Genomic DNA, 27,148 nt, shown 5'->3' on the forward strand with positions numbered 1-27,148 from the left:
TCTAACCATCATATATATGTAAGATGCTGTCTTCCCTGCCTGCCATCTCCATCAGCTTACCCCACCCTGTCCTGTCCAGGCCACTTGTTGCCACCTGAAGTATGTATTTTATAAGTAGAGTTTTGTTGTATATCTTTTTTGTTTGTTGCCTCTCTCCCCCACTGGAATGTAAGCCCCCCGAGAGCTGGGGTTTGGTTTTATTTCTGCTGTATGCCCAGTGCTTAGGAAAGTGCCAGCTCGTGTTAGGCACCCATAAGTGTCTTTTAAAGGAATGGATCCATTCCTGGGCATCCTGGTAGAGGAGAGGTGAAACACAGACGAGCCCCAAACCAATCTCTGTTGCCAGGGCCCTCCCTGTTCAAAGGTGCCATGCTTTAGAGAAGTCGTTTCATGTGGTCTGATGCTGCCCGTGACGGATAGCCACCAGCACCCCGGGGGCCAGATGACAAGCCAGGGCGGTAGTGGTGGGGTGTCCAGAGGAAGGCACGTTTCCTGTGAATTGGAGTTGAAGAAGGTGGATGTTGAGCCAAGACTTGACCACAGGGCAAGGTGTGACTGGGCCACAAAAAGGAGGAAGGTTGTCAGATATGTAGAATGAATGAGGGAAAATATGGAAGTTAGAACTGTACTGTGAATGATCTTGAATGTGAGCTCTAGGGAGGTGTCCAGATGGCACAGCTCTTAACTTGCCCTGTGTGGTCTTAGCCATGTGGAGCCTTTGAATGTGTGATGTGGTGGGTTTTTAGGAATGTTAGCACAATCGCTCTTCAGTGTTTTGAACTTGTGAGCAGAGCAGGAGTCCTGCTCTGCCTCAGCTCAGGTGAATATCGGATATTTTCCCCTTTATTCAAGTACCGCCTTTCTCAAAAAGTAGTTACTCCTACTTCTTTCAGTTAATGGTTATTAAAATAAAGAAACAAAACGCTGTTGTATTTTTTTCCACCTTAGACATTCTTAAAAGTAGTTTTGGCTTTTACTATTCTAGATTTATTCTAGATTAGTGTTTACACTTACGTCTGGCAGTGTAGTTAGAGATGGGGGAGAATGTGAATGATTTCTTTTGCTTTCAGACTAAGAAGCAGTTGATGGTTAAGTGGGACCCACTAGTCACCTGGCACTTGTATTTGGTTGCTAGATGAAAGGTTTGATTTTTGAGGTATAAATACCTTTTAAAGTGTAGGCTTAAACAGAAGAATTTAGAGTAGTGGTTCTCTCCCCAGAGATTCCTGTGTAGTTGCTTTGGGGTGCTACCCCGATAATCGTTTTTGTTGATTTTTTTTTAAATTTTGTTTTATTTTGAAACAATCTTAAACTTACAGAAAAGTTGCAAGTATGATGAAAACAAAAACAACACTTTTCCTGAAACACCTAAGAATAAATTGCTGTCCCAGTGTCCCATCACCTGCATCCCTTTCCCCTATACTTTAGTATATTTCTAAAAATCAAGAACATTCTCCTGTTTAACCACAAAACGACTATCAGAATGAAAAAAACCAGTGATACATTGCTACCATTTTATCTTCAGCCCCTACTCAGGGTTTGACATTTAGCCCAGTAATGGCCTTTACAGCAAAGAATCACACTTTGCATTTGGTTATTTTGTCTCTTTAGTCTCCTTCTGTTTCCTTGAGGTTCAGTGATCCTGAAACTTTTGAGGATTGCAGACCCACTATTTGATAAATGCCTCTCAATTTGGGGTTCTCTGACATTTCCTTATGATAATATTCAGGTTATACATATTTGAGAGGAATATCATAGAAGAGATTCTGTGTTCTCAGAGCATCTGATCAACTCACAATTTCAGTTTTTCCCGTTATGATGATGTTCATGTGTTTTACTTGATTAAGGTGGTGTCTGCCAGGCTTCTCCTCTGTGTACTTATTATTACTCTTTCCTCCTTTCTGATTAATAAGTATTTTTATGGGAACATACCCTAAAACTATGTGAATATTCTATTTCTTTCACTTCTAACTTACTCATTTACTTATTTCTATCTGTATGGACTCGTTTTCCTGTTTTATATGATGGCTTATGATTTCTTACCATCATTATTTTTATGTGCACACTGTCCCAGATTTAGCTAGTAGGAACCCCTTCAGATTGGTCTCTGTAACCATTGGACACGCCTCATCATTTGTTGAACATTTCCTTGCTTCTTGGCCACAAGTATTCCACACTCATTTTGTACTTTCTTTGCCCTAGCCAAGTCAGCCCTTTTTAAAAAAGAACTTCAGTTCTTTTTAAAAATGGTAGGTAGAAGCCACAGTCTGGGTACTAGGTATGTTCATTGCTATTTGGGTGTTGCTTGTTCCCAAGTCCTTTCAGTAATAGAGCTAGGTGAGTGAGTGAGTGTGTGTGTGTGTGTGCGTGTGTGTTTGCATACATGAAGGAATATATGCATGTGTGGGCTAACAAAAATCACATCTATGTTTATTGTTATGTCTGTCTCTATATGTTAAACACCATGAGTTGATGCCAGTAACTAATTCTGATCCAGCTCCACAGGACTCTCTTGAGCTTTTTCCCTTTCCATTTCGCTAACTACTTTTTCTACAGTGAGAAACCTGGTTGTCATCGTCATTAACATACTTACTGATTGATCAGTCCCCCTGTATGTAACCACCTTCCCTGCGTGGATGCCCTCTTTGCCCTCTTGGGTTCTGGCTCAGCGTGGGGATGTTTTAAAGCTCCCCAATGATGCTGATGTGCAGCCAGGATAGAGCACAGCTGAATGAGAAGAAAAGTGAACTCTGTACTTTTTGATTCATTATTAAGTAAATGGCAGGTTTTTAAGTCAGGTTTGGTGTGGGGAAAATAAATTCTTCCTAAGGAAGTGAAATCTAAAGAGAAAATTCAATTCTACCAATATAAGCAGTAAAAGATCAGGGTGAAAGCACAGCCTGTCTCCTGGAAAGCTTTGAAAAATATTTATTTTGGAAATAAATCTGCTTGTAGTGAACATGAATTTCACTCCCTTTCCCTGAATTACCTGTTTATAGGAAAAAATACTTGAAAAGGTTAGTTGTTTTTAAGAATGTGGTTCATTAGAGACTTACTTTGCTTTTTTTTTTTACATTGCGTTTTTAAAATAAACTTTTTAGAATAGATATAAAGAGAAATTGCAACTCAGTGCTCTTTAAAGCATTGAATATTTAAACAGATTTTCAGACTGTGTTGCTCTTTCTCAGTAGTCCGTTGCACTTTAAAATGCAGGAACCAAGTTACAGTAACTGGGTCATGAGGAATTCCATCTTCTCCCACTTGCAGCCAGAGGAAGCAAGAGGCTCTGGGAGCCAAATACAACAGGCTTTCTGGCCAGATGGATGGTCAGCATCCATCCTGCCAATTTTCATAAAGCCATGATCTTAGAGTCGTGCACGGCTGCAGGTGGATTTTCATCAAGAGCTTCAAACTGAGACTGAGGTGTGCATAATCTGACTCCAAAGAATTCCAGCGTTCAGCCTAAGGGAATTACAATACAATCTCTTCCTTGATGGTATTTGTAAACCTTTCATTGAAGTTACTTTTGGGGTGTGAATTGTGCACCTTAGGCTTTCGTATATTTATGCCAGAAGCACCAAAGGAGAAAGGCCAATATTTGTGAATAGGGACAGAACCACAGAAAGCTTGGCATGTAGGTAAAACACCTTTTTTTTTTTTTTTTTTGATCAGTTACCGTTGTCTAGAAATGAAGCATTACTTACCTAGTCATGAGAGCCGGCTCCAGTGTTGATCCTCAGTTCTTTGTACAGGTTCAGTGGTTACCACTCCCCAGACTTGAGTCCTTCAGGAGCTGTCTTTGTGATTTTTGCCACGTCAGCAAAGATTTACTTCACGTTTGTCTTTAATTTGTCTGTCTTTTAACTTCGCATTTTTCTAGATGGTATCTGTGAAGCCATGAGTTTAATGGGTTGGATCACCTACAATCACAAGTAATCTGCTCAGTACTTTGGGAGAACTGGGCACTAGATCTCTAAATCTCCTAGCTCTGCAATTCAGGAGCTGTGGCATCTGGGTTTCCTGCCTTGCTTGAGCTTTGAAGCAACAGCAGTAGTTTTGCAATGCATTCTTCCCATTTGATACAGAGAGCAAAAGTTGGCAGCTTTCTGTATACATTATATTAGAATATATATTAGAATATGTTACATAATAGAATAAATACTACATTCTTTTCAGATGTGAGGCATCAATTACATTATCTTAATTTCTTAGGCTTCAGCACATTTCTTCAACTAGAATGTTTAGTATTGTGTATCATTTTTGCTGTCATTGAAGGGAGCAAAGCCTGGTTAATTCAGGTGTACAGGAAGATGCAACTGGGAACTCATTTAGTAAGGAATATGTGGATTTATAGGACTCTTGATACCTGCCTTAAAAACACGAGTAGAAAACATGTAAAACATACAGTATTAATAATGTAGAAGAAAAAATATGAAATATAGAACATAGAGTTTTAGGTTAACCATGCTGGAGATGTCATGGGAATATATCTAAATTGTGATAAATATCTGTGTATCATAATTAATATATTCTGTATGATTTGTGAGGAATATTGCCTATCAAAAATTTTTTCTTCGACATTATTAATGCTGTATGTTTTATGTGTTTTCTACTTGTGGTTTTAAGACCAGGTACTGAGTGTTCTATGGCCCCATGGATTCCAGGAATATCCCCAGAAGCTAACCGAATGTTGTCATATATTCAAATCAGGGTTTTTGCTGAGTGTGTGTGTGTGTGTGTGTGTGTGTTTTAGGAAGATATTTTAAAGCTCACTTTAATGGACTTCTTTGAAACCAGACTGTCATATTTTGTAAAAGGAGTAACAAACCAAAATATGGGGATAACTAAATGTGGTGAGTTTTATGCATCCTCTTAGTTTAAGTAAAATACCATGTTCTGCTCAGTCACAGAGATGGAATGTTTGCACACCATCTACAAGCATTTCATTTGCTACACAAATAGACTGAATATAGATGTTAACCTTTTGGTGTGACATTACTTTAACAGAGAGAAGGAGCAAGAAAGGGAAGAACAGTTAATGGAAGACAAGAAAAGGAAGAAAGAGGATAAAAAGAAAAAAGAAGCCACTCAGAAGGTGGGTTTAATCACTCAAGTCTGTCTTGACATCCACCAAGCATCTAGAAGAAGTAACTGCCTTGGGTTGGATACCTGACAGCTCAGTAATGCTGCTTACTTAGTTTACTTGAAAGTTTGAAGATCTGAAAGTGGGAGAAAGTTGAAGACCTACATTTGTTTCTGTAAAGTAGATATTCAGGAATGTTGCAACTGATTTAATGAGAACAGCAGCAAACAATATCGAGAAAGGCAAGGGAGACCCCAACACTTAAATTCTTACTGAATTTCCTTATTCATACCATAATTAATCTCCATTTTCTTAGGTCGGCTTATAAAATAACTTTTAAAGGCTTGTTAAGTTCACCCCAGTGTTCTCCTTTTGGTCCCTCTACAGCACTGTCATTTGTAAGAGTCTGCTTAGAGCATTGGGGGAGATAATATTGCATGGCTTTGAGGCACTTGCTTGGGGAAGAAGAGATGCTAAAAGAAAAGAGACACAGGCCTCACCTCTGTTAACTGACAAGTCTTGATTGATGTGCTTGACCTCAGCGCTGTCTGAGCAGAGACCAGTGGGCCCCGCCCCCTCTCCTTCAGTGTGTGCCCCTCTGCCCCTTCCCTGGTCTGATACTATTTCCCCCACTTTGCCATTCTTCAGCATTGCGTACTTGGGCTCTGGTTCAGCAGGAGTGTTTTGGTGCCTTTTGGGGAGATAAAGTGTTTTGCTTCCAGTTCTTGTTGCCACTGTGTAGCGCACCTGGGAAGCAGGACCTCACTGTGAGGCAGGTTTGAGGGTCCCTGCTATAGTGCCAGGTTATCAAAGCTAAGTTTAGGGGGATAGAAACTGTTACAAGGTTCAGAGGGAACTCTAGATTTAGAACAGACTCAAGGCAGGCAGGCAGGCAGACACAAACCAGTGCAGGGTATAATGGGACACCACAAATTTTCCCAGCATTATTGTATATAATGTATATTCCCATGAGTCAGTCTGAATTTTTGAAATAGATCATTTATGAGTGCCAGGAGAAAAAAACGGTACTGGAAATATTTTCTGAATTGGATTGCATATGACCCTGCCACATTAAACATATAAAATACAGTTTTATCTTTTCTTCATGACTTAATTAAAAGGAATATTCGTTATTGTTGGTACTATATTATAATAGACTGCTGTGCGTGCTCATTAAGGTTTGTCTGCCTTAATTGTGTTTCTGTTTCTGTTGATAGTGGTGTGCTCACCACACATCCTCATTCTATCAACCTGCTTCTAATCTGAGCTCGTTAGAATTGTCTAAAATGTCAGTAAAGAGTCTGAATAAAGATGTCAGATAAAAACCCAGAGGCTTTTTTCATACTTGCCTTTGGAGGCGCAGCCGCATTCCACATATTGAGGTTGTGATAAGCAGGTCCACCAGCGAGAGGGTGTCAGGGCATTGCCCCTCTGCATACTGACCTTCCAGCTGCAGTGATGGAGAATGAACTGCAATGAAGGCTTTCTTTCCTTTAGGGCATTCACATTTCATCAACTAAATTGGTATAAAAATTGGATTTTGCAGTCTGTGGGAATGAATGGTTAATAGGCTGGACACTGGTGAACTTGAGCAAAGGCTGGTAATAAGATAGCAAATCAAGTGATTATTTTAGGCAATAGATGGTCTGTCTTCATTCTTCACATAGGTAACAGTGTTTTTCAACTGGAAAATATCAGTATCTGGAAGTGATTGATAAAATATGCATCTGTAAACTTTCATTGTGGATTCCACTAATAGAAAAATGATTTAAAATACAAGGTGGTGTGGGTTTATTCAAGAGCGAATTTGGGATTTATGCAGAGAATGTCGTTTATACAGTTGGACAATCGCATCTGCCTTAAGACCTGGTTCAGAAGTTATGGCAAAGAAGAAAATCACCATAAATAAAATTTCAAATGGTTGATTATGAACAATAAAATTCAGTCATTTTTGTTCAGAAATCTTCTAGATTGGGTGACGCAGGATCCAGGTCAGCACATGGCCTTGGATATTGTTGTATCATACCGAACCGTTGTGTAATTCCAGAATTCTGATTTAGCAGTTTTAAGGAAGAACACAAAGCTTACCATGTGATTGTCTTAGTGGCTTCCAACCTTATTGTAGAGACAGCGCCTCAGCGAGGTGGCATAAAATGTGCCATGATGCAAAGAATTGTAGAGAATGTGCCAGAGGTTCTATTATCTGGTCATTCATTCATTCATTTAGCACCGTTTACAGTGTTTCCACATCCTTCTCGCTGCTTACCCTGTTGTTTACAATCATCTCTTCGTGTCTGTCTTCCCTTTAGACTGACTGTTAAGTTTCTCAAGGTTTTACTCATATTTGTATTTCCGGGAGGTTAGGTCAGTGCCCGGTACATAAGAGTCACTCAGAAACGGTTTAATAGATCATTGGTTAAGAATGAGTGCTGGTTGGGGCGCCTGGGTGGCACAGCACTTAAGCGTCTGCCTTCTGCTCAGGGCGTGATCCCAGTGTTCTGGGATCGAGCCCCGCATCAGGCTCCTCCGCTATAAGCCTGCTTCTTCCTCTCCCACTTCCCTTGCTTGTGTGTTCCCTCTCTCGCTGGCTGTCTCTATCTCTGTTGAATAAATAAAAATAAAAATCTTTAAAAAAAAAAAAAAGAATGAGTGCTGGCAATATAATTTTCTTGAAGAATGTGCTTTTACTTAAAGCTAAATGAAGTTATTTCCACACAGACATTAAACTTGAGCTTTTCTCATGAGCAGTTTGCTCTTTCTAGAGCCATCACTGAGTAAACTGTTAGATTTCCATTCATGAGAAAGGTGTCAAGGAAGGATTCCGTTCACATTCGTTTAACTGTTGCTGCTGAAGGATCATTGTTTAGTGTTGGCAGAACACATGCTTTGATCATCCAGCTTTTCACCGTCTGGAGGACAGCTCTTTTAACAGAACCCACGTTGTAAGACACATGTGACTTATTTGGTTTTGTTGCTTACAGCAGGGGAAGGCATTGACTTCCTGTATAACTGATCTTCAAAATGGCATTCTAAGAAATATTTATAATGTTATAAATTTAAATTGCTTTAAGGAATTGGTATGTATACAGGTCAGTTCATTCTTGGTGAAATGGAGTTTTAGAAAAATTGCACAGCAGACTTGAGCGCTGTAACAGTTAGTACAGGGAATCGCAATTTTCAAGTGCTGTCTAGTACGAATTCAATAGAGTAGAATTAGCTTGTCTTTTAATGTAAGAAAGTAAGGAACACTCCAGGAGGTCATTCAACTAGGGCATTTAATTCAGATTCGGTCTCTGGCATTAGTGTGCTGGAGTCCTGCGAAGCGGGTTGGTTAACTATAGGACATACACCCCAAAGGTGAGCATGTTTTCATGAGCACCCACAGCAGTAGCTTGGTATGATTATCAGCCACAAATAACCAGACATCTTCTTTTCTATTACAAAGTCAGAGAACCATTAAAAATGCTTTAGAAGATTAACATTTGGGAAAGGGGAGTCAAAATCATGCATGATCTCAATAATAATAATAATGAAACTAATATAAGCCTATTAGAATTCTGGCATATTTCCTTTTGGATGTTTTTCTTATGCATGGCCTTTTGTGGTTTTTTAATATTAGAGGGCATGTATAATTAGGTGCCCTTCTGTGTTTTCCTCTCTTCATAGCAGAAGCAGTTTTCCATGTAGCTCCTAATCATCGTTTCCAAACTCTCTAAAAACCCGTTATTACATTCAGCCTATCCAACCTTTTAGGTCAATCACTTCCATAGATGTATTAGTTACTATATAAAGAAGTACTTTCAACAAAGCTATCTTTATTTGTCCAGAATTTACACATTTCACTCATTGCTGTATTTCATACTGTTTTACATGAACTTGATTAAAAATAACAAACATTTATTGAGCATTGGCGTAGGATATCCGATTTAATCCTTGTAACAATGCTTTTTACCGAGATACTATTATTACTAATCTCCATTCAACAGATAAACAGAAAATTGAGATCACACAGCAGGAAGTGGCATGGCTTGGTTTTAAATCCTGCCTTTCTGCCATGGCCTCTGATACTCTGATGATGGGCCCCTGGACTTTTTGCTTTCTAGATTTGAGATCGAGTGTTTGAGTCCATATCATAGGGTGATCTTTTTGTCTCTATGGCTGATTTAGTTTCTAGGCTCCATCCATTTGCTTTTCTCTAGTCATAGCATCAAAATGACAAACAGCATTCTTGGTACAAGTATTCATCATTTAATAGGAGTGGAATGCTTTTTGTTTTAATTTTTAGTGGCCATAATAGTGGCCATGTAAGTTATACCTGGACATATGGCCATTGTCTTTATAGAAGGATGTCTGAGCTCTCAAGCTTTTTTTCTGGATCTGAACTATGTCTGCATGTCTGATAGCTTGAGTTACTTAAGTCATTAGAATTACAGTACTCTTATAATACCGAACTAGAAAGCAAACTCATTCACTTATGTCTGTTCATTGTTTTTCAGGTCACGGAACAAAAAACCAAAGGTAAGATTTTTTTTTTCTTTTTTCAATCGTTGGAACCTTCTGTGCTTAGATTTTATACCCTTACTGACTCAGCCTCCAGTCCACTTGATTAGTGAGAGTGGGTGCGAGGTAATTAAGTTGGTTGTTTGCAGCCACTGAAGAGCAGTAATGACAAATTAAAAGTACTTGTAGTAGTGTTTCTAGATGGCCTTAAAATTTTTAGGAGGCAAAAGAGATTAGAAAAAGTAATACCTTGTTTTGAAAGTATATGGGTCATGATTTGAACTGAATCTTTTTAAACAGTAACAAAAACAAAACTCTAGCCCCTAATTTATAGATGGGAACTGTAGAGGATTGTTGACCATCTTGATCCATGACATGCTTGTGTCTGAAAGGGAGTGTTATGTCTAGGATGGTCATGTGGTCCTCTGGGCTAGAGCCTGGAATGCGCTTTTTCAAAAAATAATAGCATTTTAACTCTGTACAAAATAGTGATGTGTTATAAACAGAAGCAGATGTCCTTCATGTCATCCCCAACCTTATGGTCTATGTGCTTTCAGATCTCTCATCTGTTAATTTTGATTATGCAGTCTTGTGCATAATCTTGAGCAATTTTTATTATGCAGTCTAGTGATGGCCACACTTTTGGTCGGTTCCCTTTCAGAATGGTAGACTTCATTCCTTGAGACCAGTGTTCTAACTCCTATCCTTGCCCACTTAAATATGTGGTTCTCAACTAGGGTATGTATTAAAATCATTTGCATAGACTTGTCGAAATACACAAGCACGGACCTCCTCCCAAACCTTCATGGTCTCAGGCCACAGCCCTAGCAGATGTATTTTGAGAAGCTCTATAGGTGATCCCAGTACATGTCCCAGGTTGAGAACCACTGCCCCAGATGAAAGGAATCGCATAGGACTGTGATAACTTGGAGGAAGGTCCCAGTGAATGAATGGATAGGCCAAGATGTGATGGGAGGCCCTCTAATGATTGATTTCTTCTTGATTTTGTTTTCTTTTGTTGGACCACCAGGTCAAAGCATGTCATACAGTGATGGAAAACTAATAAAGACAGTGCTAGTTTTTAAGGGAACTTAGTTCTAGAAAACAAATTCTCAGATGACTAGACATTACTGTAATATATTTCTAATCAAAATGCATTTCAAGGGAGAATGTAGTCTGGGACCTTATAGTGATTTATAAAATAAACTGATAAGAACCATTATTAGTTATAATTATCTTAATTAGTTAGAATAGTATTCTCCCCTTGTACTTTCAGCCAGTACCAACCCAGAAGTGGGCTTTATTTGGAAGTATCTTTATAAATTATATGTTTGAAATAGAAGTTATACTTATCATAAAAATAGAGTTGTTGATAGTACAGTGTCCATATTTTCTAAACCAACATACTATCTAGGAAAGGATTTAGGCACATAGTATTTATATTTATAGGACTTTCTGATGATTTATCGGGACAACAGATGAGAAAATTGGCATTTTCCTGGAAAATCTAGGCTCTGTGGTTGTTGAAACATGGTGGTTAGGTTCCTGGGCCTGGCCACAGCTCTAATGCTCATGAAGCCAAGTACCAACTGAGCTATGGAAACAAGCTGCTCTGTATGGTAAGTGGTGTTCCTATTGGAAAATTGAAAATCCATTAAGACATTCTTTCTTAGATTTTTTTTTGTGTGTGTGCTAAGGTCTGTTCTCAGAAACACATTCCTCTTCCCTCTGCCAAAATCTTAAAAATCAAACTTTGTTTTCTACTTACTACTGAATTTTCTTTCCAATTAGGATTTTTCTCTCACCTACCATGAAATGGAGTACAGCCTCACAGTTCCATACTCCCCCCCTTCAAAAATTAAAGTAAAATAATCCTAAAGTGAGCTGAAAGCCTGTTTCAGGTCTCCTAAGGAAGTTACTTAGTAGAACCAGGGAGAAAATAGAAGTAAAAATAAAAATTATCTCTGGAGTATGTTAGACCGTAAGTAGAGAGGGGAATAATGAGAATTCTGGAGAGAATACAACAGGATTTCAAGTGGAGGTTCTATGAAGACAGGGCCTAGCACTGGGCCTGATCTTTCTGGGGTTTTGCCCTTCTTTGCAGCCACATTTTTATCTTTGTTCCCAGGAGCCTGTCTGGGTACTCTAAATCCCATTCTTCTCTTCCCTCAGCTGATGTTTCTGGGTCCTGTTCCTGTTCCCAAAGATGGTGCCTTCCTTAGTCTCCCCGTAACTCTGAATCTGCCCCTCTTTTCCCAGTAGACCCTATAAGAAAAAAGACTGTTGGTGCCAGGTCTCTGGTTGTACAGAGGACTGAAGTAAGATTTGTCCATATTTCAGAAAAAAAAAATAGATTCATTATGTGTTCTGTCTTTATCTTCCATCATTTAAAAAAAGAGAGAATTTTGGAGAATAGGATAAGATTTCAAGTGGAGATTCTGTGAAGACATGGCCTGGAGGTTGGGCCTGCTGTCCAGTAGGTAGACAATACAAAGCACTTAAGGTAGAAGCTGATGTCCCCCTTTGTTGGATATTGGACTTAGAATCGGAAGAGTCTATGGGATTGATGTAATAGACCAGATATAACAGGGATGAAGGATAAGGTGTTAGGACTAAAAAGGGGCACCTGGGTGGCTCAGTTGGTTAAGCATCTGACTCTTGATCTCAGCTCGGGTCTCGATCTCAGGGTTGTGACTTCAAGCCCTGCACTGGGCTCCACACTGGGCCTGGAGCCTACTTTAAAAAAAATGATTAGGACTAAAAAGATAAACTGCAATGGAGGAATTTGGACATAGCATTTTTGCCTTATTAAAAAGATGTTAGGGTCATGGTTGGCTTAATGGTGTAGTTATCAGTATGAAATGACTGATTTATAAAAACTAACATGACCTGGGGCATCTGGGTGGCCTCTGTCTCTTGGTTTGGCTCAGGTCATGATCTTAGGGTCATGGGCTCTAGCCCCATGTAGGGCTCCATGCTTAGGGCAGAGTCTGCTTGAGATTCTCTCTCTCCCTCTTCTTCTGCCCTAGCCCCCACTTGTGCACGTGCTTTCTCTCTCAAATAAATAAATAAAATCTTGGGGGGAAAATGACTGACATGACCTTAAGCGCCATTAGTAGAAATACAGTATCTAGGAAGGGATTTGCGGTTCCTGCAGTAGGCACCACACTGTGTAAAGAGACAGAGATCGACTTCTGTGGAGCCTGTGGTGTTTTGGCCAAATTGGTCAATGAATTTGAGCCTGCATCGCCTTTGGAGGGGTTAAACATGTGGAGATGCTGCTTAACCCCCAGTGGAAGGCTTACCACCTGGGGAAGCTCAGGTAACAGTCTTCAAAGATTTGAAGAGTTCTGGTGCCTGACACTTAGCAGTCCCTTGGCAAATGTCTGTTAGGTGTTTTGTTCAGTGAGACTTATTCTGATAGCAAAAGTACTGATGGTGAGAGTCAAAGCAACAGGGAAAAGCTTCCAGCTCGATAGAAGTTGAAATTTTTATATACTATTATTCACAGCAGCAATTCATGACCTTTACCCTACCTGGGACACAGCTAAGGGACAGCACCTTCCCATCAGCATACCTGGGGTGATGGACCATTGTGGTATACTGGCCACAATTCTTTCTTCTGAGTCTACCCCAGAAAGCATATTTAGTAAATTCATGTTGGTGGTTGGGATAACCTTGAGTCTACTCTAATTTATTAATATTTGAGGTGCATTTTTCCCCCAAAATAAGTAATTTACAAACTAAACTGTTTTCAGTATGTGTCACACCCTGTAGAAACACCTTTGTATTCTAACACTGGTGGGAGCCGTTTATTCAGAGATGGAACTGGCTGCCTCTAGAGAGTGAATGAATGTGAGATATAGTATGGTTCAGATAGATGAGCATAGAATAGTCCAGGTGGGAAGTAATGAGGACTTGAACCTGGTTAGGAACAGTGTGGTGGAGGAAGGAAGGCTATCGGAGAGATGCTTTGGTTCATTGGAATATAATGATGATCGGATAATGATGCACAGGAAAAGAGCGAAGTCTAAGACACCTTCCAGGTTTCCTACTTGAGGAAAGCTCAGGCTGGTTGGGTGATGACTCTATTCCTTGAGCTAAGAGATAATGGGGAGCTGAGGAACAAGTTGGAGGGTTAAAGGGAAGAAGGGTGGAAGAGATCTGATGTGAGAAGTATGCATAAATGTTAAAGTCTGAGAATGGGGGAACTTGTACTCAAGTAACTTAAATGTGGGAAGCGTGTAGGTCCCACCTTTGCGTTCAGGTTTTTTAAAAAGACACAACTCGTGGGCACCTGGGTGACTCAGTCGGTTAAGCATCTGCTCAGGTCGTGATCCCAGGGTCCTGGGTTCGAGTCCCACATCGGGCTCCCTGCTCAGTGGGGAATCTGCTTCTCTCTCCGCCTGCCACTCCCCCTGCTCATGCTCTCGCTCGCTCGCTCTCTCTCACTCTCTCAAATAAATAAATAAATATATTTAATAAAAAAAAAAAAAAAAGACACAACTTATGACCAAATTCAACTGCCATCTTACAACTCTGATTAGTGGGTTGCCGGCTATGACCCTCTGGGCAAATCTGACTCCCCTCCTGTTTTTATACTTCCCATGAGCTAGGAATGTTTGTTTACATTTTTTTCAATGGTTAGAAAAAATATAAAAGAAAAATATTTTCTGACGTTGAAAGTGATATTAAATTTACATTTTAGCACACAGTAAGTGAAGTTGTATGGAACATAGCCCCACTCATTCATTTATACGTTGTCTGTAGCTGCTTTTACCTACACATGAACAGTTGAGTCATCACAACGAAGACTGTATGGCCAGCAAAGCCTAAAATATTCACTGTCTGTCCCATTACAGAAAAAGTTTGCTGACCCCTGACCAAGAGTATGAGAACCCGTAAAGGAAGAGAGAAAGGAAGAGCTGAAGAGCTGGCTGGTGTGGGTCTCGGAAGCTCTCACAAAAACAGAGGGAAGAAATGGCCAGTAGTGTTAAAAGTTGCAGAAAAGTCAAAGAAAAGGTCCAACCGGTGTCCGTTAGACTGGCAATGAAGATCACTAGTTGTTGGATGAGGAGAGGGATTTCCAGGGAGATGTTCAGGGCAGAAGCCAGGGTGCACTGAGTTTGAGGAATGAGTAGAAGGTAAAGAAATGGAGACAGTGCTTAGAGGGTACTGAGAGTTCTTCAGTGCATGGTGGCCACTGTCTTTGTGTCCCCAGTCTTTGAGAGTTCTTGGTATTGCATTGTAACTGATGATTACTCGCCAAGAGATTTTCAGTTGAAAATGTCTTTTTTATGTATTTTAATTACTTAAAAACATTTCTAGAAACTTTTTTATGTTTGTGCTATCAAGATATTTAGAGAAAATAGTAGTTTATATTGGTCCTGCCTGTTCGGGATTTTCTTAGAGAATACTTTCATCTGAGGGGCGCCTGGGTGGCTCAGTCCATTAAGCATCTGCCTTCAGCTCAGGTCATGATCTCAGGGTCCTGGGATCGAGCCCAGAGTCAGGCTCCCTGCTCAGCAGGGAGCCTGCTTTTCTCTCTCCCTCTGCCCCCCCACCCCCAGCTCATGCGTGCTTGCCCTCTCTCTCTCTCTCTCTCTCTCTCTCTCTCTCACACACACACACACACACAAATAAATAAAATCTTTTAAAAAAATACTTTCATCTGCAAAAGTAGCATTTTACTGAAGTTTTTCAGAAATAGAGGCAATTCAGAATTTTAGACTATAAGATGAGAATAACAGTGATAGGGAAAGGAAAAAGATTCAGTCATTAGTTCCTGGAAGCCAATGAAAGAAATCAGAAAAAAGGATACCCAGCATTTTTCACAATGTCTTTATTTTCCTTTGATGCAGAGGTCATGTTTAAGCCACAGACCTTTTCTGAAAGTGTGCCCTCATTTTGAGCAGCTCATTTTTAGAAAGATTTGCCCTAAAACTTACAAATCATTAAGGTACAGAAGAGAAATGAAAGGGTCTGAAAAGTAATTCCTACTGTATCTTAATTTCCGTCTCCTCTGTTAGCACCTGACGTCCTGGAGCATGCTGTGAGGCACACGCTGACTCTGGGATGTCTCAAGTTTGGACTTCGGAAAGCAGGTTGGATCTGGCATCCTGCCTAACAGCCACATTGCTCTCCAGTTAGTGTCTAGAGTTCTTTTTTTTTTTTTTTTAAGATTTTATTTATTTATTTGAGAGAGCGAGTGAGCCCACAAGCAGTGGGGAGAGGCAGAGGGGGAGGGAGAAACAGGCTTCCTGTGGAGCAAGGAGCACAATGTGGAACTCAATACCAGGACCCTGGGATCATGACCCAAGCTGAAGGCGGGTGCTCAACCAGCTGAGCCACCCAGGCACCCAGTGTCTAGAGTTCTGATTTGCCTTTAAATGCTTACAATTCTTGAAATCACGGAAAGGTGTGAGAAAAAAAATCAAATAAGATTTCATTCAAGTTCTGACACATAGTCTTTCCAAGCATGTACCTCAGGCTTTTTCTGTGTCCTGGAGTTTTGAACGACTGATTTCTCAGAACAGAGCACCATACTGGAAGGAAAGTGGTTGAAAGGTGGTCCGATTTCAAATGACTTTATTGTTTATGATCCCTTCTATCTCGGATATGGTGGGAAAACGCCTGAGGCACTTTTGTAAGGAATCTTGAACAATATAGGATACCCACCAAGTTTCTTTGGTTGTGCTGTGAATATTGTAAAGTTAGTCAAACTGATGTTCAGACCTCAGTGCTGTAGGCTGCTCTTACTGTGTCTTATCTCATTTTAGGGAAATGAGTCAAGGCACTTAACAGACATAGTTAACTTAGAGTGAAGATTCTAGCCCTTTTATAGAAGGGCAGCCTCTCAGAAGCATAGCTCCTTCCATCCTAAAAACCAGTTGGGAAGACTCCTCCCAGCCCTTACCAGCTTTTATTCTCATGATAAGAGGAAAGGGGATTGGGAACGGACGCCATCTTCTATGGGAATCTTGTGGGCACAGATAGAAAACGAATCACTAGAATAATTCATCTTCATTCATCAGTTATTTTTATCTGTCGGCTGTTATAGGTCATGCAGAGCCTACTATATTGATAATATCAGGCAATGACCAACTTACTTTCTCAAGAAATAGGTTTATTCTGCTCATAGGTTATGGATCCTCTGACCTCCCTTCTTACTGGGAGGCTCAGGACTGCCTCATGATTGGCTTAGATTAGACCAGGGGTTGCCTTAAAGTGACTTCAGCCTCTTGCTCTTTGTTCTTGTTACTCAGCGTTGCTCACCAATGTCCAGTGGGAATAGACCGGGCCCCCTGATTTCTGATGATGCCTCTCTCTCCATAAAGGAGCCAGTTCAATGAGCAATATGCTGGCCCAGCATCATTTCAGCAGTCCGAGCAGTACTGCCACCAGAGGTGGCCCAAACATTCCTCTGGATGTCAGGGATTTGGGCCTCAGAATCATCCGAATTATCAGGCTCAGTGGTTGTTTCTGTAACATTGCCAGCCGCTATCTGCCAGGTAGATTTTCTTGGAAAGGGTGGCAGTCTTTTGGTAGGATGAAGCAAAGGAGGTACAGAAGAACATTCTCTGTAGGGTTGAGGGGATAACCAAAGGGTCCTGCAGAGTATATCTTCATGGTCATCCTGCACATTCTAGACTTCCTATTTGCCATTTTTAAAAGTAAGGTAAAACAGTAAATTCTTAAAAATAAGTAGGAAAAATACCTACATTTTGGAATTTTTATTTTATTTTACTTGAAAATTTTATTTTATTTTACTTTTTTTACTTTTTTAGAGAGGGAGGAAGAGAAAGTAATCTTAGGCCCCATGCCCAGTGCAGAGCCCGATGCAAGGCTTGATCTCACCACCCTGAGATCATGACCTGAGCTGAAATCAAGAGTCGGACGCTTAACCGACTGAGCCACCAGGCACCCCTGAAATTTTTATTTTAAATAAAGAGTTGGAATAGATACACAAGGTACCATTAAACATTTTTTTGACGCGAGCAAAAGAATTTATAATGTTTCCAATTATTTACATAGAGTGCGAAGCAAGAGTGTTTGAGTTCAGGTAGCTATAGATACCAAAACCCAGTTGATTTTGTGATTCTCCAGGGCTGAGATTTCCTGTGGGGGTCCACTCTGTGCCGGGCCCTAAGAAAAAAAGATGAAAGGTGAGTCCTTAGCCTTGAGGGACTCTTGGCCTGGTGAGGGCGAGGAGCTTGTAAATGAGCATTTCAATATAATACGGTAAATTCATGGTAAAGAAAGATGGACAGCGTGTTCCGAGAGAACAAATGAAAATGCTTTGCCTACCTAGTCCAGGGACTTCAAGAAAAGTTTCTCTGAGGTAGGTCTTTAAAAAGGTGGATAAAGGGCAAGGGCATTCCAGTTGAGAGCCTTGAACCTTTACCAAGGGCTTTCCCTGGGGCCCATATCTATCCTCAGACTTGCTGGGGATCGGATGATGAGTGCTTCCCCCTCCCCCTTAATTAATGGAATGGAATTCTGTGGTTTTGCTGTCTTTGGATCCTCTTCCCATCACTCCCCACCTCTGCTGTACCTCCAGTAAACCGAAGATGCAGGAAAATTTAGAAAGACCATGTCCATTCCAGTACGATGGAAGAAGAGTTGTCTTATTGGAATTGGTCTCATGTAAACCTTCTTAAAAACAATCTTTAGAAAAATGTATTTGATTTCAAAGACTGTTTCCCAATCTCTCTCTTTCAGTGCCCGAAGTGACGAAACCAAGTTTAAGCCAACCAACGGCCGCCAGCCCAATTGGCAGCTCTCCATCGCCACCAGTCAATGGTGGCAACAATGCCAAAAGGGTGGCAGTGCCGAACGGACAACCGCCAAGCGCCGCCCGCTACATGCCTCGGGAGGTGCCGCCGCGATTCCGTTGCCAGCAGGACCACAAAGTGTTACTAAAACGTGGGCAGCCCCCTCCACCGTCCTGCATGCTCCTCGGGGGTGGGGCAGGGCCTCCTCCCTCCACAGCACCTGGAGCAAACTCAAACAACGCACAAGTGACAGGAACGCCGCTGCAGAGTGACAGTGGGACTGCACCAGGTGAGGAATCAGTGTTGGGAATGGATTCCATGGCAGCTTTAAGGAGAGCGAGCACTTCTGTATTGCCTGGTATAGAGTCCACAAAACCCTGAATTAGATAGAGTCTTGGGGTTACTCAAAAAGACAGGAGAGGATCCCAGTATGAAATATGTACCAGCACTTCTCTTCTGAAACTGGGTTTTAGCGTCCAGTGTGTGCTCTTGGCATGAGATGCTAATGTGGCTGCTGTTCGTCATCACCATTTGGGACCTTTTTTTCCTTTTCAGACAAGCACATTATAAATTCGAGCCTCCGTAGTTCCAGCTGTCACCACAAGTGTGTGCTCCGGGTATGATTGGAGGTGGGGCTAGTGCAGCGTCTTGTTCTGAACCTTACTTGCCTGTGTGTATGTTCTCAGAACACTGGGGGTCTAGAGAGAATCATCTCTTAGATTATTGTGGGGGGAGATATCAAGTAATATCATTCTATAGTTTTTAATTAGATTTTTTTAAATCATTGTTCCTTAAGAGGATTTTGAGCTTTGTTAAAAACTGCATGTAGGGGCTCCTGGTTGGCTCAGTCAGTAGAGTGTACAGCTCTTGATCTTGGGGTCATAAGTTTGAGCCCCACGTTGGGTATAGGGCCTACTTTAAAAAAAAAAAAAAGCAAAACTGGATGTAGGTATAAGGGATCTTTAGCAGAAGGGCTCTGCAAGTTTTGAGAGTTTTTAATAGATGAATATTAAATCAGCTAACAGCTAAGAACCTCCAAACATCATCTCCCCCCCTTAAAGCTTATTAATAAATTTCTGCTTAGCTCTTAAAATGTTTTTTTTTGAGGCTATACTAAAATTTAGCACTTGAACATCATCAAGCCTTGGCAAGAACAATGAATTGGTTATTGTTAACTATAGCATGCTTTATTCTTGTTCCGAGTTTGAGCATAGAATTGCCTTAGAAAATTCTATCACCGTCTCCTGTGCAGAATAAAGATGGAAAGAAACCTCACAGTTACACAGGCTTTATGCAGACTTTTCTGTGGTGGCCGTCAGGCCAGGCCCAAAGCAGGCAGGGAAAAGCCTAATGGCTCTTCCTTCCTGGCCCCTCATAAGCAGTTGCAAAAGGAAGTATGTGAGGGGCGGTTGCATCAGGTGTTTCTGCAGCCAAATCTAGCCAGGCCTGGATGTAGACATGAGTGAGCGTGAGTACTCTCTCGTTTACATTCTTAAAACTAAGGAGACCCCTAAATCTTAAGAGTTTGAGATCTCTGCTTTCCTACTTTTATATGGCTCTATGTAATATTCTTTCAACCTTATATTGATTTAAAGCTTCTTGGTTAAAATAACTAAGATAAGTTTAGAAGAAATTACTGGGTTAAAGACATGTCATTTTTCTCCCCACCAAATATGATAAATTCCACCAAATATGTGCTGAGCCAGACTAATTTATCAGACTAAGTTCCTTGGGCATACTGACTCATTCATGCTCGTCTGCCCCAGCATCTAGCTGGGTGCGCATTCATCATTCATCAGATGCTTACTGAACAGCAGTGCACTGGCCGCTATGAGGAATTCAAACGTTAGCAAGACAGGGTCTCTGCCTAAGAGGGGGAGCTCTTTGGGGGAGTCTCTGTGCTAATGCGGGGGAAGGTAGACGTGAACACAGTACTACAGCACTGAGCAAAGTGGCTCTAGACAGGGAATGGTGATTTTCAGGTGATGAACAAAAAAAAGAAAAAAAAAAAAAAACACCAGATACCCTCATAGAAGAAATGGCACCTGAACTAGGCCCAGAAAGATGGATAAATTTCAGTATATGAATCCAGGAGGGGAAGCCAGTAGCTGCCAATGTGGAATAGTGCCAGGGTGAGAAGGCACAAGTTGTGGACTATCGAGTAGTGTAGAATGTAGGCATCTACATAGAAAGTAGTATAAGATAAGACTAGAAAAGTCCGTTGGTCCCAGGTTGTGAAGCATCTTGATCAAACTCCAGGCCAAAGAGTTTAGCTTTGTTCTTGTTCACGAAGAAACTGTTGGAAGCTTCCCATACAGCAATGATCTAATTGAAGGTGTGCTTCAGAACAATTTCTCTAACCAGGAGTGTTTAGAGTAGATTGGAAATAGAAAGCAGATTCAGCGTGTTACTGCATTATCTCAAGATATAAGGAGGCCCTTCTCTGTCAATAGGAGTGACAAGGGGACAGCTTTGAGAAATGTTGTGGAGTAGCAATACACCATGGAAGAGAAGAGATGACGAGCACAGGTGGCACAGTTAACCAAGACAAGCAACTGGGTAGAGAAGCTAGTTTGTGGGGAAATGTGAGGATCTCCCTTAGGGGCAGTTTGAGCTTTAGGTGTTGATAGAGCATGCATGCATAGCTGTGATTGATAAGATAATCTCTTTCCCAGAGTCAACCCTTGGAGGTGCTGCTGCTTCAAATTATGCAAATTCCACTTGGGGCCCGGGAGCCTCCTCCAACAACGGCGCCTCCCCCAACCCAATTCACATCTGGGACAAGGTGATTGTAGACGGGTCTGACACGGAAGAGTGGCCTTGTATTGCCAGCAAAGACACTGAGTCTTCTTCCGAAAACACCACCGATAACAACAGTGCCTCAAACCCTGGCTCTGAGAAGAGCACTCTGCCAGGAAGCACCACTAGTAACAAAGGAAAAGGGAGCCAGTGCCAGTCTGCAAGTTCTGGGAACGAATGTAATCTTGGGGTCTGGAAATCTGACCCTAAGACTAAATCTGTTCAATCTTCCAACTCTACTACAGAGAGCAACAATGGACTAGGAAATTGGAGGAATGTGAGTGGTCAGGATAGAATTGGACCTGGCTCTGGCTTCAGCAACTTTAACCCAAATAGCAACCCATCTGCCTGGCCAGCGCTGGTCCAAGAAGGAAATTCTAGGAAAGGGGCATTGGAAACAGATACTAGTAATTCCAGTGCACAGGTTAGCACAGTAGGTCAGGCATCCAGGGAACAGCAGTCAAAGATGGAAAATGCGGGTGTTAATTTTGTTGTCTCTGGCAGAGAACAGGCTCAAATTCATAACACTGATGGACCAAAAAATGGAAACACTAACTCCTTGAACTTAAGTTCACCAAACCCCATGGAGAATAAGGGAATGCCCTTTGGAATGGGCTTGGGGAACGCCTCCAGGAGCACTGATGCCCCTTCACAAAGCACTGGAGATCGAAAGACTGGGAGTGTTGGATCTTGGGGTGCAGCTAGGGGGCCTTCTGGAACTGACACAGCCTCTGGACAAAGCAATTCTGGAAACAATGGGAACAATGGAAAGGATAGAGAGGACTCCTGGAAAGGAGCTTCTGTTCAGAAATCATCTGGGTCAAAAAATGACTCTTGGGACAACAATAACAGGTCTACGGGTGGGTCCTGGAACTTTGGCCCTCAGGACTCTAATGACAACAAATGGGGTGAAGGGAACAAAATGACATCTGGGGTCTCTCAGGGAGAATGGAAACAGCCGACTGGGTCTGATGAGTTGAAAATTGGAGAATGGAGTGGTCCAAACCAACCAAATTCTAGCACTGGAGCATGGGACAATCAAAAGGGCCACCCCCTCCCTGAAAACCAAGGCAATGCCCAGGCTCCCTGTTGGGGAAGATCTTCCAGCTCCACAGGAAGTGAAGTTGGAGGTCAAAGCACTGGAAGCAACCACAAAGCAGGAAGTAGTGACAGTCATAATTCTGGCCGTCGGTCATACCGGCCCACACATCCTGATTGTCAGGCTGTCTTACAGACTCTTTTGAGCCGAACTGATTTGGACCCCAGGGTGCTCTCAAACACTGGCTGGGGCCAAACTCAAATTAAGCAGGACACGGTGTGGGATATTGAAGAGGTGCCAAGGCCTGAGGGGAAATCTGACAAAGGAACTGAGGGGTGGGAGAGCGCTGCCACACAGACCAAGAACTCAGGGGGCTGGGGAGACGCACCCAGCCAAAGCAATCAAATGAAGTCTGGATGGGGGGAGCTCTCAGCCTCTACAGAGTGGAAAGACCCCAAGAACACAGGAGGCTGGAATGACTACAAGAACAACAACTCTTCCAACTGGGGAGGCGGTCGACCAGATGAAAAGACATCTTCCTCTTGGAATGAGAACTCCAGCAAGGATCAGGGGTGGGGAGGGGGACGCCAGCCCAATCAAGGATGGACTTCTGGGAAGAATGGTTGGGGAGAGGAAGTTGATCAAGCAAAAAACAGCAGTTGGGAAAGTTCTGCAAGTAAACCTGTGTCTGGGTGGGGTGAAGGAGGACAGAATGAAATTGGAACTTGGGGGAACAGTGGGAATGCAAGCCTAGCTTCCAAAGGCGGGTGGGAAGATTGCAAAAGGTCTCCAGCATGGACTGAGACTGGCAGACAGCCCAATTCCTGGAATAAACAGCACCAACAGCAGCAGCAGCCACAGCAGCCACCGCCACCACAACCAGAGGCTTCTGGTTCATGGGGAGGCCCACCCCCACCACCTCCAGGCAACGGACGACCTTCCAATTCCAACTGGAGCAGCGGGCCACAGCCAGTAACCCCCAAGGATGAGGAACCCAGTGGTTGGGAAGAGCCATCCCCGCAGTCAATTAGTCGGAAAATGGACATCGATGATGGCACTTCAGCATGGGGAGACCCTAACAGTTACAACTACAAGAATGTGAATCTGTGGGATAAGAATTCCCAAGGGGGCCCAGCACCTCGAGAACCAAACCTGCCTACCCCGATGACCAGTAAATCAGCATCAGGTAGGCAATGACTTCTTCTTACAGGTTTGATAAAGAAAAATCTAAACCAGGACATTTTTATTAAGCTGCATTTATTCAACTTAGCTTTGTTCTGGAAATCTTTCTACATTAACCCTACTCTACTGTTAACAGAAGCTCTCTTTTTATAAAATGATAGTGATAACAGATGCTGGTGGTACATTTTAATGTTCTTTCTTGGCAAAAGGAAAAAGATGGCATCCCTATGTTGGTCTCCCAGAGTTATTATTATTATTTTTTTTTGTAATTGTATTGGTCTTGCAGAATCCAAAAAATGTATCTTGCTATACAAACTATGCTCCACATTTAAAAATGAAGAATTAAAATAGTAGCAGAAATAGACCTGATTTCCATTCAGTTTCTACCCGTGGACATATCCTCTTGTGTTTCTCCTTTCCCAGCGAAGGGAAGTATTTTATGTTATTCTTGAAGGGGCCATCGGAATGCTTAGCACAGCTGGGATCTGGAAGCTTTCAGTCACTTTCCAGATGACTTTTAATGATCCCCTCTGGAAGTGGAGTATTTCATATAAGAAATTGTTCTTGTGTGATAATCAGTTGCCCAGAATTAAACTTTCTTCTTCCTCTATTTGAATAGAAGCCCCATACCTGGTAAATTAAAAGTTGTGCTAGTAATACCATCTTTGGCATTGTCAACTCGAATGCTCCCATAAAGCATATAATGGTGGGGATTTTGTTTTTGTTTTTTAGGTAGAATTAATATTTAGTTTTCCACTCCTTAAGTAAGCGTAGTTATGAATGCAGTTATGGCCACTTAGAAAATGATTGCTTTTAACTAGTTCTTTTTTTTCCCCCTCAAATATTGAAAAGCATGAGGAAGGAAATAAAGATTGCTCATTAATTCCCTGTCCATCATAAAACCTGCTAACGTGAAAAAAATTATTATCCATATAAGAAAGAGCTTCAGACTGTACAGAAAAGCAAAATATAATAAATAAAAGAATCTTAGCCCCTAGAGTCTCTTCCCACAGGTAATCTCAGAGTTTTGTGTCTCATTCAAAAATTGTGTTCATACCTATAGCAAAATCTATCTATCCTTTACAGATTTTACACAGAAGGGACTGTACTATATACACTGTTCTTCACCTTGCTTTTTTCATCATACTTTAAACCTTTCCATGTTAGCACCTACACTTTTGTCTTGTATTTGCTTCGTGTACAGCATTTATTTCATGGGTGACACAATTGGCCTAACCAGTCCCCTTTTGATAGATATTTACATTCCTTCCAAATCGTTTCCAACAGTGATACAGTGAGCCTTGTTGTACATGTAATTTTATGTGCTTTACAAGTATATCTATGGTATAATTTCCTGCAGTGGAATTACTGGGCCAGAAGTTAAAGTGACGATGCCAGTTGCCTCCATGAGGGTGGAACCCGTTCGTATTTCTGCCAGCAGAACACAGGAGTGCCTGTTTCTCCCACCTTCCCACCCCCCACTCCTGCTCCCTGGATATGAGGATGTTTCCTTTAACAGATCATTCTTAGAGACCCATTTTCTTTTTTTGCAGTCTGGAGCAAAAGCACACCACCTGCTCCAGATAATGGTACATCAGCTTGGGGTGAGCCAAACGAAAGCAGTCCTGGGTGGGGCGAAATGGATGACACAGGAGCATCGACCACGGGCTGGGGGAACGCACCCTCCAATGCTCCAAATGCCATGAAACCTAGTAAGTGTACAGCATTATTTGTGAGGGAGTCTCCACTAGTTTGGGGGCCAGACATTTTGGTGAGGGCTGTTCTGATGTTTAAACTGTTGTTTCAATGAGATTCAGGACCGTGAACCTTGAATAAATGATTAGTACCAAATGGCAGTGACTTAGCTTTGCATATGTTAACGTGTTTACAGTTAACTAGAAGTCATAAGTTAATTTTGTTGATTTTATTTTAAGTTAGGTTTAGTATCTGGCCAGAATTGAAATGTTGACGTGGTACTTTTTTTTTGCCAGTAACTTAAATATTGCTTACCATCTCTATTTTGCATTTCTGCCCCTTTGTTAGTATAATTTAAAAAGACTTTCCTGGCTTTTACTGTGGAACACAGTCTCTGCCGCTCAGTGACTTCATCCTTCTGTTTCTTCCTCATCCCTTTGTCTCTCCTCTCATACTTCCACCCACATAGGAACATTTAAGGTTTCTTGAACCAACAAAGATTTCTTCATTTGAGTTTTTTATACAAAGCACGTCACACTTATTCATAATCATTGAGAGTCTAAGCTATCCTTGATCCAGCTGGCAATGTGTAGTCACAGTCATTTGCACAACTTTGTAAACTGATGCTATGGAATGTCTTGTTGGATGTTCCTCAGTTGCAAAATTTAATTTCAAGTGCCCATTTTCACTTGTTTGTCATTTTCTTAAAAAGTATTCCAACATCTCTTTTCTGCCATATTGCAGACTTAAGGAATTATCTTTTGATTTAAAAATGTGGTCATACCGAATGCTCAGAATTTGAACGAGAATAATAAATTCTGTTGTCAACTTTATCGTATGATATTTATGACTCTTGTAGTGCCACATGAAGAAGTACAATCTTAGCTATATTCTAGAAATTCATTCTTAGGTCTATAATGTGCATCTTAAAAATTATGACTCTCCTTCACTTCATATAAATAGCTTTATAAAGACCATGATTTCATCATGATTTTCACTGTAAAATTGGTTGTATCATCACGGGAAATACCATGCTGTAAACTTGAAATAGTTCCAGAATGGCTGTTGGAAGACGTTAACCAGACCCTTGGCACAAGGAAATACTCAGCATTACTGTCAGGAATTTTCCATGTCTTTCCCAACCTTAGAATCACCCTTCTTCATCACAAAACCTTCACAGTTTAAAAATGTCTTCTCTTCTTCAGGATCGTCTATAGTTAAAGCTATAGTTGTACCTACCCTTTGTCTGGGTAAGACGAACGTGGAAGGGGCTAGAATGTTTGCCTCACCGTGGATTAGATAAGATGACAAATACCCTAAAATGCTGTGTTCATGAGGACTGATCACTGTGGTTATTGTCATATATAGCTATTGCATACGGTTGGTCCATTCTTTTCTTAAAGATTCCAAATCTATGCAAGACGGCTGGGGGGAGAGTGATGGTCCAGTGACGGGAACTCGCCATCCCAGCTGGGAAGAGGAGGATGATGGAGGAGTCTGGAACACCGCCGGCTCTCAGGGAAGTGCTTCCTCGCACAACTCAGCAAGCTGGGGACAAGGAGGAAAGAAGCAAATGAAGGTAGCCCACTTTAGAAATGTTCGTTCGAGCTTTTTTGTTCATTCTTAGAAGGCAGAACTGAGAATTTTCTAATGGAAGGAGTCCCTGAGGTCCTAAGTAAGGGGGAAAATATTTTCTTAAGAGCAAATAATTACTTCCTCTTTACTCCTCATCTTCCTTCCCCATGACCTTGAAACCTCGAACTACACAGCTGTTAACTGTGAGTAAAGTGGAATTTTCAAAGACAGGAGATTTTTTTCACTTTTAGTTTCCATATGATAATAATTCTTTGGAAGCTTTCAAGGCACACTTTATAAATGTTTTATGCTTTTGCATTCTAAAGCCAAGGAAGTCCTTAGGGTGAATCCCCATGATATATAGAAGAGAAACCAAAGAAAGATAGCTTCTCCAGTGGTGACACACATGACTGGTTTTCATCCGATTCGGGAAATTCCAAAACTGAGAACCAGTCTTCCAACAAAGTGAAATGCCAGTGCGTAACCCTGCTGTAGCAACCA

General features: G+C 41.5%; 1 protein-coding gene across 7 annotated transcripts in view; it reads left to right on the forward strand.

Annotated features, from left to right (window-relative positions):
* The first annotated feature begins 4,731 nt into the window (after positions 1–4,731).
* The window catches only part of TNRC6B (trinucleotide repeat containing adaptor 6B), a 73,533-nt gene continuing 51,116 nt past the window's right edge, over positions 4,732–27,148 (forward strand). The window contains exons 1-7 of one of the 7 annotated variants that reach the window (XM_034644327.1): positions 4,732–5,095; positions 9,580–9,601; positions 15,613–15,687; positions 18,305–18,646; positions 21,033–23,381; positions 24,931–25,089; positions 26,476–26,651. In XM_034644327.1, the coding sequence (XP_034500218.1) occupies positions 5,039–5,095; positions 9,580–9,601; positions 15,613–15,687; positions 18,305–18,646; positions 21,033–23,381; positions 24,931–25,089; positions 26,476–26,651 (3,180 nt within the window). In that variant the 5' untranslated portion in view covers positions 4,732–5,038. Of the gene's footprint in view, positions 5,096–9,579; positions 9,602–9,670; positions 11,203–15,606; positions 15,729–17,441; positions 17,749–18,304; positions 18,647–21,032; positions 23,382–24,930; positions 25,090–26,475; positions 26,652–27,148 lie in introns of those variants that run through there. The other 6 variants (XM_034644321.1, XM_034644325.1, XM_034644322.1 and 3 more) reach the window with 6 other exon arrangements.

The sequence above is a fragment of the Ailuropoda melanoleuca genome, chromosome 15 (genome assembly GCF_002007445.2).
Source record: "Ailuropoda melanoleuca isolate Jingjing chromosome 15, ASM200744v2, whole genome shotgun sequence".
Lineage (NCBI taxonomy): Eukaryota > Metazoa > Chordata > Mammalia > Carnivora > Ursidae > Ailuropoda > Ailuropoda melanoleuca.